The 21,216-nt window shown below is 40.7% G+C and overlaps 1 protein-coding gene across 2 annotated transcripts in view; it reads left to right on the top strand.

Moving 5' to 3' along the window:
- LOC125115610 (actin-binding LIM protein 1-like) overlaps positions 1-21,216 on the top strand; it is a 226,269-nt gene that overhangs the window by 71,175 nt on the left and 133,878 nt on the right. Inside the window, exon 1 of one of the 2 annotated variants that reach the window (XM_047759833.1) lies at positions 18,938-19,474. The exons of the other annotated variant lie outside the window; for it this stretch is intronic. Within the exon in view, the coding sequence (XP_047615789.1) occupies positions 19,441-19,474 (34 nt within the window). The 5' untranslated portion in view covers positions 18,938-19,440. Of the gene's footprint in view, positions 1-18,937; positions 19,475-21,216 lie in introns of those variants that run through there. 2 annotated transcript variants of the gene reach the window in all.

Here is a 21,216-nt window from a genome sequence, read left to right as displayed (position 1 = left end):
GAAGTCTCTGCCAATGTGTAATGCACATGCTAAATTCTAATTTAGTAGCTGGCCAAAGCAGATTCACAGATAATCCCCATTTATGAAAATATTCTATTGAGGATCACTATGAAAATATCCTACTGAGGATCACTATAAGTTACAGTTTTATTTTTTGTGGGGTAGCAAATTAAGCTCTTGCTACTCTAAGATTCCACAGAGATGCAATGTTATGAGCAATAGAGTGTGTGTGGCAGAGAGAGGTGGAGATGGAGGGAAGAGGGGAGGAAGGGAGATTGTTCAAATCACTGAGTAAGTAGAAAAGCCAAACAGCAAGTTACAGGTGGCAGATGGCAGCCTGAATTTGGACATAGAACCTCACAGGCATCGCAAATCCATATTATTTAAAAGTTGGTCCTTGCTGATCTAAGCATACCGAGACATAGTTTGTGTTTTATGGGAGCATAAGACAAATATGTTTTTCTGGCATTCCTGGGCATGTGAGTATACACTTTACTGACTTTTTCTATGAAGAAAATCCACAGATTTCTCTAGGGATAAAGATGTAGTGCACCGACTCTGAAAAAGAGTCATGCTTACTCTAGTGCAAAGCATGAGCATCTCCTATGAGAACCTGTAGAGGGTGGTGGTGGACCACACCCCCAGCCCACGTTTGGAACCTCTGAGCTCTGCTTGAATGAGTGACCTGATAAACTCTTTTAACTGAATATCTTATTCGCACAGAACATAATTAAATTAAGATCACATTCAGCCAGCACTTAGAGAATGTGTAATGTGTAAAGCACAGACCAGGTACTCTGGCAGCAACAAAGATGACTAAACCCTGAACGGCTTAGGTGTTTCTGAGGGCAACATTCTTATCATCTTTAAGAGCGTCTTTAAGAGCATGGACTTAAGAGGAGATAGTGCGTACTAGGACCCTGGTGCTGCTTCTGTAGGCAATGGGACCTTAGGGGAGGTTGTTTCATCTTTATCAGTCTTTGGTTTCTCATCTGTAAAATGGGTACAATAATACCTACCAGTCTTCTGGAAGACACACATAGAGACAAGCAGTTCTAGAATGTAAATGTGCTATAATCGAGGTTAAATGCTATAGCAGCAAAAGGTAGAGTGATGAATTTAGACTGAGATTAGAAGGAACAGCTTCAAGGAAGAAGCTTTGAGCTGTGTGTGGAAGGCAAGTAAAATTCTTTTAATCATTGGGTGGAGAGTATGTTATGTGAAGGGCTATGAAGGGCATTTCAGGCTGAAGGAACAAATAATTTTATTTTGTGTATTTATTTCCAAGTTTATAAACTCATAGTCCTGTTTCACAAAGGCTATTTCATCTATCATAGCTATTAAATTCTACCCTGTATAAATTCTACATAGTAGAATTTCCCTTTTAGTATTTACAAACATCTAAATTAGTTTATCTAGATACTCCTGAAATTGATGTATCTAAGTTCTATTAAAAAAATCGGGAGTGCCTGTCGTGGCACAGCGGAAACGAATCTGACTAGGAACCATGAGATTGCGGGTTTGATCCCTGGCCTCTCTCAGTGGGTTAAGGATCCAGCGTTGCTGTGAGCTGTGGTGTAGGTCACAGACATGGCTGGGATCCTGCACTGCTGTGGTTGTGGCATAGGCTGGCAGCTGTAGCTCCGATTGGACCCCTAGCCTGGGAACTTCCATGTGCCGTGGGTGTCACCCTAAAAAGCAAAAACAAAAACAAAAACAAAAAAACCCCCAAACAAACAGTAAACAACAACAAAGAAACCTAAGTTCTATTAAAAAAAATCAACAAATGAAACAATTATTTGAATATCATTATTTTTAAGAACACTGATTTGAGAATTTCTGAATTCCAAGTAAGCAAAACTGTATTTTAATTAGTGGAGTGATTTATTATTTATATGAACACTTTTGGTGGTACTGACTGTTATACCATTTTAAAGTATTGTTATTCTTACTCATGTTTTGCTCAATGTATAGTCATGATAGACCATTGGTTAAAGATAAGAAGCCTAAAAAACATTGATTTGATAAAATATAAATGAATCATTTTTATTGTTAACATTTTAAAAAATTCTGCAAACTCTATTCTCAAGTTGATCTTTGATCATATTCATAAGTTTCACTCATAAGTAAAATTATTCTTTAAGTCATTGGAATATATATGGTATTTCAAAAGCCCATGTTTTAGAAGGATAATATATTAGTGATTATCTGCAATTTGTCTTTTTGATTAATAGCAATAAAGATTTTGCTCACTTATAATGTGGTATTTAAGAGAGAGAAAATCTTGGAAATGGCAGACTGAAATCTTATTGTTTTAGCTTACCTTTCAAAAAATTATAATAAAAATGACCAAAACCAGCCAGTTGAATGTTTAAGCTTAAATATTAGAATTCTAAGCATCTATCCGATCATGTTGCCTTAATAGAAAATTAAGTCAGTGTACACTTTTCCTTCGGCATGCATTTGAAGATTTCTGTCATTAAAAAAATACCAAAAAATAGTATAATGAGCCTCACCTACCCATCATCTGTTTTCAATTAATAACACTTTGGCATTCTTGTTTGATCTAAACTTCCACTCACTCTATTATTTTTTAAAGATATAATTGGCATATGTTGAAATGTACAGATCTTAGCTGTATAATTTTTAGAAATTGTTATATCCACATAATCCATATTTCTGTCACAATATTGAATATTCCACATCCCCAGATATTCCCATGTGTTCCTTGTCAGTGACCCCCCAGACAGCCTCAATTCTAAATGGATTTGCCCATTCTAGAACCTCACATAAAGGATTCATAAAGAGCAAAACTCCTTTTGCTCTCAGCTTAAGGTCTGTGTGATTCATCCATGTCCTTGTGCATTGAAATATTTCATTCCTTTTCATCACTGAGTAGTATTCCACTGCATAGCTATACCACAGTTTGTTTATTCATACTGTTGACAGACATTTCACTTGTTTATAATTTTTTGCTAATATGAATTTGCTAATATGAAGTAATCTGAAAATACCTGGAAAAGTCATTTTGTGCATTTATGTTTTTATTTCTTTTGAATAAGCATCTAGATGTGGAATTGCTAGGCTCAAGGAGAGGTGTACGTTTATAAGAAAATGTCAAACCTTTTTCCCAATTTGTTGTGCTACCTTATATTCTTACAAACAACGTATTAGGGTTTCAGTTGTTTTATATCCTCATCAACAATTAGTATTTTCATTTGGTAGAGTGGCATCTTCCTGTGATTTTAGTTTGCATTTCTGTGATGGCTAAATTTTTAATAACTTTTTCATATGCTTAATGGGAATTTGCATATCTTTCTTTGTGAAGTGCCTATTCAAGTCTTTTTTTCTCCCACTATTAAGTTGTGTTGTTTATGTTATTGATTTGTAGAACTTTCTAAAAATATATTCTGAATGCAAATTCTTTGTCTACTTTATGTTTTGCAAATTTTTTTTCCCAGCCCGAGATTTGCCTATTTATTTTCTTAACAATGTATCTTAATGAATAGAGGTTTTAACTTCAACAAGTTTAATTAATCAATTTTTATGGTTTGTATTTTTTGGTATCCTATCTCTTCAAGAAATCTTTGCCTAATCCCAGAGAACAGAGGTGCTCTGTGTTTCCTTCTAAAAGCTTTATAGGTTTAGATTTTATCTTTACATCTGTCATTCATCTCATAATAATTTGTGTGTGTGCTGTGAGGGAGGGTTGAGGTTCACTGGTTTCCCCCCCATGGATCTCCACCTGTTCCAGTTGTTGAAAGGACCACTTTCCTGGTTGAATTGCATTGAGATCTCTATAGAAAGCCAATTGATCATGTAAGCATAGATCTCTTTCCGGAATTTCTATGCTGGTTCATTGATAAATTTGTCCTTCATTATGCCAGTACCACACTGTCTTGACTCCTGTAGCTTTATAGAAAGTCTTCTTAAGTCTTTCATCTTTGTTCTTTTTCAAGATTGGTTTGGTGTTCCTAGGCTCTTATGTTCCCATGTTTACTTTAAAATTGGTTTAGACAGGATATGTTTCTGCATTGCTTTAGGTTTCCTTTAATATATCTCAGCAACTATTTATAGTGTTTTGTGTAGAACAGCCTTTTTTTTTTTTCCTTTTTTTCTTTTTAGGGCCGCCCTCGCAGCATATGGAGGTTCCCAGGATAGGAGTTGAATTGGAGCTGGCCTACACCACAGCACAGCAACACCAGATTCTTAACTGACTGAGTGACCCCAGGGATTGAACCCGCAACCTCATCATTCCTAAATTCAGATTCGTTTCTGCTGCGCCAGAATGGGAACTCCTAGAGCACCTTTTTCAGTGAAGTTTCACAGGAGAACTAGTCCCAATATCCTAATGCATTCTTCAAATATAATGTATTAACTTACTGTGTATGCATCTAGAAATGTATTAGGGTATCACTTACATGTGGAATCTGAAAAAAAAAAACCGTGAAACTCATAGAAATAGTGGGTAGAAGAGTGGTTGCTGGTGGCGAGGAAATAGAGAGAGGTTGGTAAAAAAGTATTAACTTTCAGTTATAAGATTAAGTTCTGAGGATCTAATGTATAGCAGGGTGACTGTAGTGGGTAATACCGTGTTGTAAAATACAATTTGCCGAGAGAGAAGATCTTAAACTACCCACCTCACACACACACACACACACACACACACACACACACACAACACATGCACACGCACACGCACACACACACACAAAAGGTAACTATGAGGTGATATATTAATTAACTTTGGAGTGGGAATCCTTTCACAGTGTGTGTGTATATGAAACCATCCCATTGTACATGTTACACATCTTCCAATTTTAGTCGTCAGTGATACCTCAGTACAGCTGGAAATAGAAATGTATTAGCTTGGTAGAATTCTTAGGTGGGATTAAGAATATAACCACTGAAATAATTCTTTGCATAATTCTGTCATGGAGCTGGGCAGTATCTTGCCATACAAAGTACGACATCCTGAGCAGTATATTGACATTGATTCAGCCAAGATATAGAGCAGGTGTATCACCACAGGATCCCTTGTGTTGCCCTTTTATAGCAGGTATAATTGTTTTAAAAGTTTATTTTTACTTCTGCCGGATACTACTACAATTCAAAAATAATATGTTTAATATTTGCATTTCTTTCAACAATGTCTCTTAACTAGTAACTTTAGCACTCACTTCCAGAGTTTTATTAGTTTTAAATATGTTGGCTGTCTCTGATCACTCTAAATAACATGCTTGATCTGATTTTTGATAATGCCTCTTAAGTCCTTATTATGTGAAAGACGGAGGTTTTACTCTCTCACCTCACTTTTCTTCTCCTACCCACTTTTTCTGCCTTCTCGCTGCTCTCCTCTACACCTTGCTTTTACATTGTCAAGATTTATGTTGTAATTCTAACTTTCCGGCTTTCTTGTTTATTATGGATTGATTTTGAGATTGAAAAACGAATAGAAAGCATTTATAACATTAAAATTATGTAACTATTTTTAACTGCAGAAGCAGGTATGCGATTGGACCTGTAGAGAAAGAATTATTTGGGCTGCTGATTCTATTTTGCTCTAAAAGACTGCTCAAGTGTTATCTAAGCATCATCATCCAAGGGTCCTTTTCCAAAACCCTTTTTTTGCTCAAAAATATGTTACTTTTTAGTTTGTTTTATAGTTGCATCATGATTTTCTTATATAGATTTTTAATGTACACAGAGCTTTAATCCCAATTCTTTTTTTTTCCTAAGCAAAATGAATATATTAAAGACACCACTAGGATCTTCCATCTTAATCATACTAACTTGTTGAATGAAATCTATTTTCTTAGATGTGTTCTTGGAACCCTCTGACCATGATCTAACCATGTTTCTAAATCTGTTGCAGGGCTTTCATTATGGAACAAGCATCACCATCATTTTGTTCTTAAACTCATTCTACAGTTTCTTGGAATCTATAGTTTTATGTTTGAGAATTAATTTTTCCTTCTGAGTCAATCTTCAGGTAACTTTTTAGGGTGCACAGGAAGCCAGTGGAATCCTTGCATATCTGAAAAGGTCTTATTTTGCCCACATGCTTGACAGACCTGGTAGAGATGTCCAGATTCAAAGCTATGTTTCCCCCTAAAGGTGGAAGGCTTTGTTCCACTGCCTTCTCAAATCCAGAGTGGCTGCCACATCTGATGGCAGCTTGATTCCATTTCCTTTCTTGATAACATAATTTGGTCCCTGATAGTTTGGGGGATCTTCTCTCTATGTTCGGAGGTTGGAAATTCTACCAGGATATGTCTTGCTGATTGTCCTTTTTTCTTCATTCTATTCAGCACTGGGTTTGCCCTTTCAGAGTGAGGACCTGTGTCTTTCTTTAGGTATGGGGAATTGTCTTTTATTACTTTCTCCCCTCTTCTCCGCCCTCTCTTTCTGAGACTCCTAATGAAATGGATGCTGGGCATTCTCCATCTCTCTTAATTCTTCTTTCGTATTTCAATCTCTTTTTTATTTTGTTTCGGCCTTCTTGGAAATCTCCTTGACATGTTCTTCTAGGCTGCCTATTGAATTTCTTTTTATTTTCCCAATAATTTCTAATTTCCCAAAATTCTCTTTTTCACTGATTGATCCTTTAATCTTTTCTCATCTTTATTTCATGGACACTGTATGTTCTCAGATAACTTAGAGGACATGAATTGAATTTGAATTTTTATTTAGATCATCTGTTGTATGAATTATTTGTATTCTCTAGAATCATGTGTTTATGTTTTCATCTTGGTCCCATTTTGTGCTGTTTGTTTTCCCTCAAATGTGTAGTGATTCTTAGTTGTTTCTTCATATGCAATATTAAGTTAATAGGGAAATTAATAAGGAAATTTCTATTTGGGGGATTAATTTTTCCTTCTGCTTCCTTGCTAGTGTCATTTTCCTTTATAACTGCATTGTTCTGTGTGTACAAGAGGTCTCTCAAATGTAATCTTTGATACATTAGTAATGTATTGATATAAAATAAGTTGTACTTTATTTTTTTAAGTTTTACTTACAGATCATATATCAAACAAAATGACAAAAGAATCTTTCTAAACCCCAAGGAAGATTATGGAATTTTATAATAATATGGAAAGGTTTTGAGATTCAAGTTTAAAGATGGATGATGCAAGGAATAGCTGAATTACTAAAATGGAAAATTAGAGCAGTCTAAATTGTCAAGGTTTATTAGACTAATTGATTGTGGGCTTTCATTTTAATAGCAAACGTCACTCTCATGTTAGTCTTTCTCTGTTCCTGTGGTATCACGGTTTAGATGCCTGTGAACCAGTAACATCTAATTTGCTGTTAGAAGCCGTTTGCACATACCCTGTGTGGAACCAGCACCTCCTGACATGCCCGCTCCGTGCTGGTTTTCCTCCTTCCCACTCACTGACATTTGTTGGTGCTGCCGCAGGGGGCTGAGTGGGCCGGCCTGGGGCTGGCTCTCACCTCCTGGCTCTCCTGCTGCACAGGACACCTGTCTGGGATGCCCAGTGCCAGCTCCCAGGCCTCAGCACCTCACCACTCAGGAGCATGTGCCTCCGGCACTGGAGGCCTTGCAGGCTGCCAGGTTAGTTCTTTCCAGTTGGTACTTTTTAGTGGTACGTGTTCATATCTCAGACTCATGCTGTTAGAAGTGCCATTTAAATTTTGTTAAAAACCCACCTCCGTGTGACTTCACCTGAACTTGTGATGAGTGGGGGCAGGGAAGAAGCTAGGCTGAGTAGACCTGGAAGCTCTGATATGGAACTTGCTCCTCTTCCTTCTCCCTCCAGAGTGCTCTCAGTCCTGGCTCTGAGAGATTCCAATCATTGCACATTCTTGTGCCTTTTTTTTATTATTATTTTTTAATTTTTTTATTACTCAAATGAATTTATCACATCTTTGAGAAGGCCTCAGCACAGCCCTTGGGCTTAGGTGACAATGGAAGAAAAGATCCATTCTGTATCTGCTATGAGTTGAATTGTCTCCTACCCAAATTCATGTATTGAAGCCCTACCCAACCCCCCTGCCACCCCAGGACCTCAGACTGTAAGTGTATTTGAGATAAGGCCTTTAAAGATGTAATTAAATTAAAATGGGCTAGTTAGAGCAGGTCCTCAACTAATATGACTGGTGTCCTTATAAGAAGAGGACATTTGCATACAGAGGAAGAGAGAAAGAGGAGACATATATACACACAGTGGGCGGAGCTGTGAGGGAGCAGCAAGAGGGTGGCTGTTGGCAAGCCAAGGAGAGATGCCTCAGAAGCTGCACCTGCCAAAACCTTGACCTTGAACTTCCAGCCTCTAGAACCTTGAGAAAATACATTTCTGCTCTTTTGAGAACCTTCTGTTGTTTAAGCCACCCCCATCTGTAGTATTTTTGTTGCAACAGCCTTCACAAACTAACAGAATTTTTATTCAACAAATCCTGACTCTTCCCCTGCTGCTCTTGGGGACAGAGGAAGAAGGCATTCATTCTGGCTTGGGAATGTAGTCCTGATCACTTGATTCTGTGTGTCTTTGACTTTATGACACTGGTGCTATCAAGGAACGATTGCCACTCATCTTTCTGAGTTCTAAACTATTTGGATATCAAACTTGGATGGAAAGCTAGGGAGGGACATCAGGGAGGCTGTAATTAGGAGAATTTCACAGGTGTGCAAGAATATCATTGTGTAGGATGAGAGCTGAGATATATTGATAAGGGCCAGTTGCTACAAGTGATGGCAGTAAAAAGCTGGAAGTTCTGGTTTGCCAAAAAATCTGACACCCTAATAAAGATCTTAACTTTAGAGATTAAAATTTGAAGTCCCTTGATTTGGTTGGGCAAAGCTTCATAAATGGAAACCTTTCTTTTCATTTTTATATGTTTCCCCCCACCTCTTCAATGCCATCATTATCCTTGGTATCTCTAGCAGCAGAATTCTTTAACTCAAAATACTCAAATCCTGATGGATTTAGTTCTGACCTAAGTCTCAGGTTGTGGACTCTACCTCGTTCATTCACCATTTCTATGTCTAAGTTTTCTTTACCTAAGAAGAGAGAGAATTACTGCTCCCTACTTGACAGAGATGTGATTTTGATGGTGTAGGTATCAATTTTGAGAAAGAGAGTGGAGTTCAGAAAGGCCGTTTTTCCCACTGAACTTGGATGTGAGAAAGTGATGTAGCCTATTTTAGCTTCAGTTCCCTCATCTGTAAAATGGACATGGTAATAATTGCAAGAGTACTGTGAGGATTCAGCAAGAACATATGGAAAGCACCTAGCATCAATCCTTGAATGTTTAAGAGCTTAATATATGTTAGCCATTCGTCATGATTGTGGTGATGACATCACTAACAAGAGGTAATTTCACTGCTCTTGATGTCCTTCTGACATATTATTATGACCCATGAAAGGAACATCTGCTTTAAGACTCAGGTTGGTTAAAACCATCTAAGACGAGGGGTCTAGGATTTAGGAAACTGTATGGAGGTATAAGTGCAGAATGAGGTCTTTTTCCTTTAACCTAAATGCTAAAATCTCAGGGTATGGCAAAAAGCAGCCTTTCACCAACTTTTATATGCATATAAATTCCCTGGAGATCTTGTTAAAAGGCAGATTCCGATCTGGTAGGTGGGAGTGGGGTTGGGGTTGGGTGTTGAGATCCTTTCTTTCTTTCTTTCTTTCTTTCTTTCTTTCTTTCCTTCCTTCCTTCCTGTCCTTCCTTCCTTCCCTCCCTTCCTTCCCTTCCTCCCTCACTTCCCTTCCTTCCCCTTCCTTCCCTTCCTTCCCCTTCCTTCCCTCCCTTCCCTTCCTTTCCTTCACTCCTTCCTGAATGCGCTCCCTTCCCGCCCCTTCCTCCCTTCCCTCCTTCCTTTCCTTTTCCTTCCCTTCCTTTCCTTCCTTCCTTCCTTCCTTCCTTCCTTCCTTCCTTTCGCTTCCCTTTCCTTCCTTCCTTCCTTCCTTCCTTCCGCCTTTCCCTTCCTTTCGCCTTCCTTCCTTCCTTTCTCTCTTTCTCTCTCTCTCTCTCTCCTCTCTCTTCCTCTTTTCTCTCTTTCTTTTCTTTCTTTCTTTCTTTCTTTCTTCTTTCTTTCTTTCTTTTTCTTTCTCTCTCTCTCTCTCTCTCTCTCTTTCTTGCTTTCTTTCTCTCTCTCTTTCTCTCTTTTTTCTTCTTTCTTTCTTTCTTTCTTTCTTTCTTTCTTTCTTTCTTTCTTTCTTTCTTCTTTCGTCTTTTTAGGGCTGCACCCACAGCATGTGGAAGTTCCCAGGCTAGGGGTTGAATCAGAGCTACAGCTGCCAGCCTATGCCACAGCCACAGCAACACAGGATCTGAGCCATGTCTGTGACCTACACCACGGCTCATGGCAGCACTGGATCCTTAACCCACTGAGTGAGGCCGGGGATGGAATACGAGTTGGGTTCATTATCCCTGAGCCATGATGGGAACTCTGGATTCTGCATTTCTAACAAGTTCCTGGATGATGGTGCGGCGTCTGCTCCAGCTTGGCCCTGGAGTGGGTGGTGGAGCTGACTGTGATCCCAATTCACTTGTCAATTTCATTTTTTTAATCCAATATTTTCTATTGCTTTGCATTCAACTTCAGAACAATTTTGTTTTCATTTTTCATCTTAAATTGACAGGGCTCTTGCTGCTTTCCCATCCCTGGTCTCTCTGTCTGGTGCTTAAATAATGCCTTTTTAAGAAAACAAAATAAGACCAACAATGACTAATATTTATATAAAGGTTTCTATGTGCCAGGAACTGTTTACTGAAATTCTTGCGACACCTGGTAAGGTAGGCGTGTTAATTATCCACATCTTACAGGTGAGAAAGCTGCGGCAGGTAAAGCTAAAATAACTTCCTTAGATGCTCACATAGTGCATGGGAACTAGGATTATTTTAGGAGTCTATTTAAAGGAGCCTTTTGTAAATCAGAGACCCTGGGGAGAGCTGGAACTGTCCAGTCTAAGGTATCAGTTTTTGTTACTCATCGTTTGGTTTCATCATGTTTTACAAAATGGGGACCCCACCCTCCTAGAGGCAGCAATGGTGGTATTTATGCAGAATGCAACCCCAGACTAACTGTGGAGGCTGGTTAAGTCTGGTGTCATGATGAGTACCTAGCATGACCCTGGGGCAAGACCTCAGACAGGGAGCTCAGCTGTGGTTTGCAAAGGAACAAAGAAAGGTCCCAGCAAGCAGGACAGATCCTGCTTCCATTCTGATTTGAGTGTAAATTCAACTTTTGTCAAGCAAAGATTTTTAAATTGATCTATGGTCAACTTCGGAAGGTTTTTATTTTTCGTTGTAAATTGGCAGGGCCCTTGCTACTTTTCTGCCCCCAGTCTCTCAATCTAGCACTTCAAAATGTTGAGTGTATTTCTCACTGTGGCGCGGTGGGATTGGCGGCGTCACTGCAGCGCCAGGATGCGGGTTTGATCCCTGGCCTAGTACAGTAGTTTAAAGGATCTGATGTTGTTGCAGCTGCCATGTAGGTCACAACTGTGGCTCGGATCTGATCCCTGGCCCAGGAACTCCATATGCTGTGGGGTGGCCAGAAAAAAGAAAAGAAAAGAAACAAACAAAAATGTTAAGAGTAGGAATAAGACCACTGGAGCACCTGCAAGCCTGCCTTGTGGGTTGTGGGCTGTTCTGAAAGAGCTGTTGTAGATGGACCTGAGCACGTCCTGCATGAGGCCAGGGGACGTGGTCTTTAGGAGCTGTGGCTGCCACATCTTGTGAAAGTGCTCACACGTTGCTCAGAGCCCATGGTCAGTTGTAAACCTGTCTTACTCTGGGACCTAGGACTAGCCACTAACCCTCCCTAGTCTTCATTTTCCTCTTTTCTAAAATGAAAGGATTGGGAACACAACCCAAATGTCCATTGACAGGTGATTGGATTAGCAAGATATGGTATACATACACAATGGAATACTACTCAGCCATAAAAAAGAACGATATAATGCCATTTGCAGCAACTTGGTTTGAACTAGAGTCTCTCACACTGAGTGAAGTTAAGTCAGAAAGAGAAAGACAAAGACAAAGATATATGATATCACTTATATCTGTAATCTAATATAGAGCACAAATGAACCTTTCCACAGAAAAGAAAATCATGGACTTGGAGAATAGACTTGTGGTTGCCAAGAGGGAGGGGGAGGGAGTGTGGTGGATGGGGAGCTTGGGGTTAATAGATGCAAACTATGGACTTTGGACTGGATGAGCAATGCGATCTTGCTGTGTAGCACTGGGAACTATGTCTGGTCACTTATGATGGAGCATGACAATGTGAGAAAATAGAATGTATATATGTATATGTAACTGGGTCATCATGCTGTACAGTAGAAAAAAAATTGTATTGGGGAAATAATTTAACAAAAAAAGGAAAAAAATTAATAGGCAATAAAAAATAAAAGAAAAAAAGAAAAGAAAATGAAAGGATTGGACAGGATGGGAACTTTTCAAAATGCGTGTATTTGTTTTTAGCTATGGACCCCTTTCTTCAAATAAAGGCTCCTCAGGAAGCCCAGAAAATAAAATAGATGAGCTGAAACTTCTCTGGTGGAAGTTGGGGTGAAGCCAGAGTCAACCCCTCTCCTTTAATCCCTCACCAGTCCCTGCGAAGCCTCCTTCTGTGTCTGAGCTTAAAAACCAGCGGACTAGGTGATCTGTAGGCTCCCTCTAGCTTCCGTCCGGTCTGTGCTGTGTGCTCGGAGGAACAGAGCTTGGAGGATCAGGAGGCTATTGCTGGGGAGGAGTATTTGATTGCTAAAGGCAATTTTGTGCTTGACCTCATTGCTAGGTTATTAGAAACCCTAAAAAGGTTTAGCAAGACATCCTCAGTATTGACTTATTTTGAAAGGTTTTAAGGCATGTTGTTACTTTTTTTTTTTCTGTATCATAAAACACACCTTAAACTAGACTTATCCTCTTGAATTTGGAACAGTGTAGGAAGATTTTTGTTTTGTTTTTTGATTTTTGACCAAGTTTATAAAGTTGTGATGTAAAGAGTTACAGACTAGCCCAATTCCCTTTGCTAAAGTAAACAAATGATCTTGGAAAGGATGAGACTTGGGAGCTGGCAGAGACAAAATATTAAGATTTTCAAAAGTCAATAGGGAAGTCTTTGGAACAATTAGTTTGCATGAGACCATAAATAAATGATTGTTTTATGTTCTAAAATTAGGTTATGATGATGGTTGTGCAACTATAACTATAATAAATCTCACTGAATGATTTTTGAAAAATAAGCAAAAGTAAAAATCCAGTGATTTTATTTTTATTTTGTTCTTTGTGTGGGCACATGCTCTTCCATTGAATAAACAAATTAAAATGCAACATTTCCAGGGCAAGTGTGTATTTTCTAGGTGTTTATTCTATTTTCCCACCTTCTACAACAAAAAAGTCCATATAAAATGTAGCCTACTGTGTATCACACAGTCAAAAAATATCCTCCTTTCTTCTCTAGGGGTGAAGCTATATGTAGAATATTTTGCAGTCACTATGGTCATATGTGTCACTCGTGAGCCAAATGGTAATTAACATGGAAATTATAACAATCTAGACTTTAGGGTTTAAATCATGATTTAATTTACTGTGTGACCCTCTGACAATGAAAGAAGGTAGAATTGCTTCATTCTGCAGGAATTGTTTTCGTTTTAAACTTCATTGCAGTTTTTTCAAAGGCACAGAAAGATTGTCATACCCCAGTTCCTCCAGTTTATTTGTGCCAAATGAATCATGAAAGGACAATGCCTAAGTTGTCATTGTTGTTTATGGCTGCATCCCATAGTATATGGAATTCCCAGCCAGGGATTGCACCCAAGCCGACCTACACTGTAGCTGTGGCAAAGCCAGATCCTTTAACCCACTGCGCGGGGCCAGGGATGGAATCTGTGCCCCTGCAGCAACCCGAGCTGCAGCAGTCAGATTCTTAACCCACTGCATCACAGCAGGATCTCCAAAATGGCTGCTGTTTTTATAGGGAGTATGGAATGGTTTTAAATCCCTCTAGCCTAGCCCAGCAGGAGTAAGAGTCAGGGCAGATGAAATGGATAAAAGTGGGAGAGGAGGGAAATGGCACATCCATGATTGCCTGCTTCTTAGCTCTGCATGGGCGATGCAGAAGGTGTCCGATGGCAACCCCTAAGTACACTCTGCTTCTCATCAGTCCCCCTTTATTTGAAAAGGTTCACAGACATAACAGCATTGATCCTGGGTGGTGGCTGCCATGGATTCTCTCTGCAGAGTGATGTGGAGAAGGCTCGAGGGTGTTGAGATTCAGCTACCTGATCACAGCTCAGTGATAAACACATATAGACCAGAGTCCAAGTCCCTGCTCCCCTGACCACAAACTGTGACTTGGAGAAAAATTCTTTCTCCCTAGGCTTAGTTTTCTCATCTCTTAAAGAGGGATTCATAACACCCTTCTTCCAATGACTTACCTTCGAAGGTTGTTATGAGGAAAACTTGCGAGATGCATGTAAGAAATGTTTATCTTTTTGTCTTGGGGCAGAGTAACTGCTTGAAGAATATTAGCTGCACTTTGGGGTGGTGGAAGCAGGTGTTGGGGAGCAGTATCAAGCAGTGATTAAGATAAGCATAAACTTTAGCTGATGGATTCCCATGTGGCAGCCACCCTGTTTCCATTCAGCTTGTTGTTTGATGTGGGGAATCTGGTTTCTGTGGGCTGGAGAGTTCCTCTCAAGTCTTTTTTGGTAAAGTGAGGCCAGAAAAATGAAAAAAAGAAAAGAAAGGAAGAAAGAAAATGAGAAAGGGAAAAGAAAAAAAAGTTGATCGAAAATATGGTTTCCGTCTTTCTTTTATTTCTTACCTCTTCTGATATAAGGAGAGCAGGTATTATTGGCCCATTCTGCAGATTTAGAAGTCATTTTGGTGATCGGCCTAGATCATTGGTGCGGTAGCAGCAGGGCCAGGTCAAGATTCGAGGTCTGGTAAGTATTGCATGGCACCTCCAACCTGGGCCTGAGGTTTGGGGAGCAGCCTGCCCGAATGGCTGTCCCCTCACCGCAGCCCTTGAAGAGACAGGCACTACCCATCGGCCAAGTGTCCTTGTGAAGATTAATTCAGGAGACTCTCTTGAAAACAGAATATGACTCAGAAAAGTGATTCTTTTGATGTTGATAATAACCACCTACTTCTCCCATATAGTCTTCAGCATTTAGACTTTTTGCAAAAAAGCATCGGCAGCCTTGGACATACTCTTACTTTTCATTGGGCTAAACTCATTTTTTTGATCATCACACCATTATTTCAGGCATGGAGATGGCTTTGGCATCCTTTCTGGTTCAATGATTTGCTCTGGGTTGTTTAATATTCTCAAGGGAGTTTTAGCATCCTGGGCATGGTCTCTGACTCAGACTGCTTGTGACCAAGTGCCAGCTGCATCTTCTATTAGTGGAGTTGCTTCATCTTTCAGATGGAGATGAGCATGGAACCTGTCTCAGAGGGTTATAAGAAATCAGTGAGATTTCTGAACTCATTTCATTCAGTACCTGCGGAGAGTGAGTCCTTGGTAAATGTGAGCTGTGAATAGTAATAAGGCTGTTCTATTTGTGGTTTATGAAGCAGAGATATATCAATGACCATAGGTAGCAGGCCTTGATATTATCTCAGTAAAGTCCATAAAATTTCATTTCCAGTCACAAAAACAATGACATAGGATCCACTGTGGAGATCGTCAGCAGAAACTGGGTCAGGGAGCACAGAGATAGTGGGTGCTATGAAGAGCATATCTAGATGAAGCCACCATCGGAGTGTTTTCTGTTTAAGTGGGTGGTGAACTGCAAGTTCTTTTCGTTCTTGAAATTGATCTTTCCCATGCAGTCACATAGCTGAGCTTGGGTTGAGGCCAATTATCTGGGCTTATAACTGAATACCATTGGAACACAAGTTCAAGGGAGACGTGCCTTTCTAGTTAGGGTCTGCAGGGGTCCTCTTCCTAATTGAATATGACCTTTTAAGAAATTTAGTTTCCGTCTTTCCCAATAGAATCATTTTTCGTATGAAATTAAATTTGCTTCAAGTTGCTGTCTCTCCTGCTTAGTTCAAATGATGGGGCCAGGGCCCTGTGCATGGTTTGTTATTAATATCTGCTGTTTTCCACTCTCAGCTCTGCTATAAATTATATTATGGGAGGCTTCATCTCCTGGGCCAGGTCTGTTAGCAGGATCTGCTGCAAGAGCTACCGTTTGCCTAGGAACATGCAGCACCTGTGTTCCCAGGTTAGTATCACAGGAACCAGACCTGACTTGCAAACAGAACCAGGCACTGTGGCCTTGTATAGCCATCCAAATAGCAGGTCAATGTTGCCGGTCAGAATTCTCCTCCTTATATGTCCTCTGTGGCCTTGGCACGATCTTAAAGTCCTCTGGCTGGAAGATTTCTCATCTTTGACCCTATGAAGCCAATTATTTCTAAATTCCCTCCTAGCCCTCTGCTTCCTTAGAGTAGTGTTTCCAAACTCTGTTTCGCGGTCAGTTATTATTTGTGCTGGGGTTGGGCGTTCTCTGGTCAATTAAATTTAGGAAATGCCTCCTACATTATTCTCTCTTAAAGACTTACAAGGCACACACGCTTATCAGTGCTTTGGGAAGTCCATGGTTAAGAAACCTGTTGAACAGTGTTTAATGAAGCATTTCTCAAATATAGATGAATATACAATTTAAGGCATTTTTTATTAATTTCGTGGACTGCCAGTCGTTTTTCGGGGAAGACTTCTGAGGAGCATCATTTGGGAAAGGCTTCTGCTCCATCTTTGGGAGGTGACTGAGTCATTACGTAAGGTAAGAGCACTCAGCAGTAGCTCCAGATTTAGAAGGACATTGGAGGAGTACCACTGCTGTTTAATTGGAAAATGGTTGTGGATTTTAAACAGTTTTTATGCAGCTGGTTTCTGGATTCTAGTCATTGGCCAAAGTATCAGAAGTCAAATTTGGAGGACCATAACTGGGTCACTTGGCTGTACAGCAGAAATTGATAGAACACTGTAAATCAACTATACTTTAATTTAAAAACTTAAAAAAAAAAAGGGAGACCATGACTAGGAAGGAACTACTCTATTGGCTCACTCTTCAAGGTCATAGTTGCCAGGTTACATTGTGCCCCAGCCCTGCTCCAAACCGTCCTGCCTCATAAAAGGCAAGGAAACCATGCAGATTGCTTTTAAACTAAAATCCTGTTTTAGCCCCAGAAAATAGCTACAGCACTACATGTGGTTTCTTCTCCTCTCTTTCATTTAAATCAGTTAGGGAATATAATCTGAGATTTCAAGGGAGTAGGAAAAACAACCCACCGGAGTTCCCGTCGTGGCTCAGTGGTTAACGAATCCGACTAGGAATCTTGAGGTTGCGGATTTGATCCCTGGCCTTGCTCAGTGGGCTAAGGATCTGGCGTTGTCGTGAGCTGTGGTGTAGGTCACAGGCGCGGCTCTGACCCAGTGTTGCTGTGGCTCTGGTGTAGGCCAGCGGCTGCAGCTCTGATTCGACCCCTAGCCTGGGAACCTCCATATGCCACGGGAGTGGCCCAAGAAATGGCAAAAGAAAAAAAAAAAGACAGAAAAAATAGTGAAAAAAAGGCAAAACTAGCTTTCATTACAGTTGAAATGAGGACAATGAGAAACAAAATGCAACTGTAAAAGACTTCTGTTCCATCCTTATGGGAAGAATCCTGAGACACTAACAGAAGCACATCAGGGCTGAACTATGGAATCACTGTCATGAGAATGCCGGGCATTAGGCATAATCAGAGGATTTCAATAAATGCGACTGGCCTTTTGGTAGCAGCTAACACATGACAGCTCTGCAGATGCCAAGCATTTTATCAACTAGTGGTCCAGTTGTGATCCTTTGTCTGGCGCCTGGTACTTTGGCCAAGTCAGAAGGACATTATCAGGGGCATGAGGTTCCAGGCAGTGGCCTGGACTCGAGGAAGGGAGGGTGGGGTGACCCAGGAGGCTGGCTGTCTCCAGAGCTGTTTCAAAGCAAAACGAAAAAGCCACCCAGATGGAGAGGAGAGTGAGCTGGGAATGTTCAGTTAATCAAGCTTTATATTTAAACAGTGCGATCATGTCATCTTTCCTTTCAATGGGTATTAAATTAATTGATATTAATTTAATGAGACATAACCTACCCATTTTATTAAATTAAGGTGTCAGAATCGGTGTTGGTACTCATAGTCTTTGGGGTGGCAATTAAATGATCTGCCCTCACACTTAAAACAATTCTGCCAGTTTCCTTCTTCCTATAAATGTATTTGAAGCTGGGGATATTTGTCCTCAGTGACTTTCCCCATTTAAGCCATGTCTTCATAACATTCCCAGTACCTGTTGTGGCTCAGTGGTAACGAACCCGACTAGGATCCATGAGATTGCGGGTTCGATTCCTGGCCTCATTCAGTGGGTTAAGGATTTGCAGCATGGCTGTGAGCTGTGATGTAGGTTGCAGACTCCGCTCGGATCTGGCATTGCTGTGGCTGTGGCGTAGGTCAGCAGCTAGAGCGCTGATTCAACCCCTAGCCTGGGAACTTCCATATGCCACAGGTGTGGCTCTAAAAAGCAATAAGATAAAATAAAATAACATTCCCAATTTGCAAAAGCCCTGGTGTTCAAAAGGAACTGGGAGGAAGGTTGGCTTGCAGGTGGCAGGTAATCCAGCCCAGATCGGGCTTTACTGACTTTTTGCTGAGCCTTTCTGATGAGGCCATTGTTTTCAAGCAGCCCGTATCTAATATAAAAGAACTCAAAGTCTATAACTGTTTTCAGACCAGCATTCTGTCAGGGAGCAACGTCCAGAACCGTGAGGAACAACCAGGCTGATTGTAGTTAGAGCACTTTTGTTAAATCCCAGTACACACACACACACACACACACACACACGCGCGCGCACACACACACACAAAAAGCGCTAAAAGCCCATCTGGTGAGATGATAATTCATTAAGTGAAAAGAGGAGGCAGGAGGAGGCTTGAGAAAATCAATCCTTTTCTTTCTTTGTCGCCTGTGTTTGAGTTATTGTGCAGTCACACTGATCAAAATCTGGGTTCTGAATTGTGCAGTGTGGAAGAATACATTCTGGGCGTGTTTCAATAGTGTCTTCACAGAGGGGACAGTTTTCTGCAGCTGTGGTGTCAGTGGATGGATGTGTTGTTCAGAGTGGCTTTTAGAATCGGTGGGAGGGGGACGGTCAGGGGATGAGGATTCTGCCCTTGAAGGAGCTGGAATCATGCAGGAAACTCCTCATTCTTCCTGTGCTGGCTGGGACACACCCTCTGGGTGGCACACCCCTCGCCGCGTCCAACCCAGCCCACAGACTCGTGGGAAGAAAGCCAGAGCCCAAGCCTTTCCTCCGAGGAGTGGATGCAGCCCTTCCAAGTGCCAGCCACCCCTGGAAGAGAAGCTGAAACCTTCGAGCTTTGTGCCCCTTCACGACCTGGGAACCTGCTGAGCTCATGGACACTCATCACATCCCCAAAGACAACCAAGGTTTGACCATCCATCCATACTGAAAACTTGGCATATGTGCTGTCTGGGGTAGGCTGTGTGTGAAGATGAGAAGGGATGCGGAGACTTTCCCTTTGGTTAAAATAGTTGTATGCCTGTTGCATTAACCCTCTATGTGCCTAACACATGTTTGTATAAAATGGTCGTGTATTAACACAGATAATGATATAATGGGATTTAAAAATGGACATGATGGTTTTGTAGCAGGAGTCCAGCTCAATTAAATTAAGTTTAGGTGGGTTGTCTTTTGGAGCACTTTGGAAGGAGTCCTCAGTGCATGTGGGCCAGCATTTGTGACCCGTTTCTGCTCATGAGCTCTCTTCTCCTTTCATCCTCCATCTCCGTGACAGCTCCTCTGTGTTAACACAGCTGTGAGATGAATTCTTTCATCTTTCTGTGTTATGATACAGTTTTTATCTCTGTAGATCGGGCACACTGGTGGCTTTGTTTGAGTTAGGGATGCCATCCCTAAAATGCTCCCCTACACTTGTGCTTTATGAGAGAGTTTATTCTGCATCAGGCTGGGTTCAGGAGTGACCTGGCTCACCCTGCACAGCATCCCCAGGGACCGACAGCCGGTGCCACAGTTCATGGGCATCCCAGCGTGATTTCAAAGGCTGCTCCATGGACACCAGCGGATCGTGTTGACTCATGCTGATGCTTGTGGTGCTGGACCCCTTAAGATGAGCAATTGTAACTTATTTTGGTTCCTGGAGAGTAGGCTATGGGTCAGCTCGTGTAGGGCCAATATGCCTCCTACCTTCGCTTCTAAATGCTCTGCTCCGTTTAGTTTTCCAGGAATCTCCAGTGAGCTGGGGTTTGCCTTCCTACCCAGGTCCTGGACTGGGGAGCCCAGGCATGTGACACTTCACACGCACATGCACACACTTGTTGAGAGGTACAAAGAGTTGAATGTTGGCACACTCTGTAACTGATGAGTAATTCACGGGGGCTTTCTGTGCCATAAAATTTTTCTCCTGTAAAATGAAGACTATTTTGAAACACAATGCTGATTAAAAATCTGGAAATGTGGTTTCATATTCTTCATCAATCTACCTTCAACATTTACAGGGAAGGCAACAGTTGACAAACATCAGAATAATGAAATTTAGGAGTTTCCTTGTGGATTAGCAGGTTAAGGATCCAGCATTGTCACTGCAGCAGCTTGGGTCGCTGCTGTGGCATGGGTTCAATCCCCAGCCTGGGAACTTCCACTGCTGAAAGTGCAGCCCCCCCCATTTTTTTTAAAGCTGACAGTGGCTACATTTGGGTAATAAGCCAAAAATTCAGGCTCAACATTTTCCTCCCCAGTTTTATCTAAAGTGTAATGTCACCTGATGTTTACAAAAGGCCTCTGGATCCGTTGATATTCTCTGATCTTTCCTTGAAGATAGAATCTAAACTCTAATGATAACATGGTACATATTAATTAGTGGTAACACACTACTGATTTTAAAAGTTGGAAACTATGACTTGATGATTTTTCCTAACTGAAAGGGGTCTTAGAGATAACACTAGAATATCTCAAGATGTCTATATGTCTCTATTTGAAAAAATTTGAAGCCCTCTGTTTTCCTTGCCCTGTGGAATGAATTTCAGTTTTGATTTCCAGGAAAGATAAGGCAGGTTTTGGAAAATCTTACTTGACAGAGATTATAAGTTAACAGACTAAGTCATATCTGATTGTGTTCTTGGTGGTTAACCTAGAAAGAAAATTTCTTTCT

This window comes from Phacochoerus africanus, chromosome 15 (genome assembly GCF_016906955.1).
Source record: "Phacochoerus africanus isolate WHEZ1 chromosome 15, ROS_Pafr_v1, whole genome shotgun sequence".
Taxonomy (NCBI): Eukaryota; Metazoa; Chordata; class Mammalia; order Artiodactyla; family Suidae; genus Phacochoerus; species Phacochoerus africanus.
This window is presented reverse-complemented; position numbering and strand designations above follow the sequence as displayed.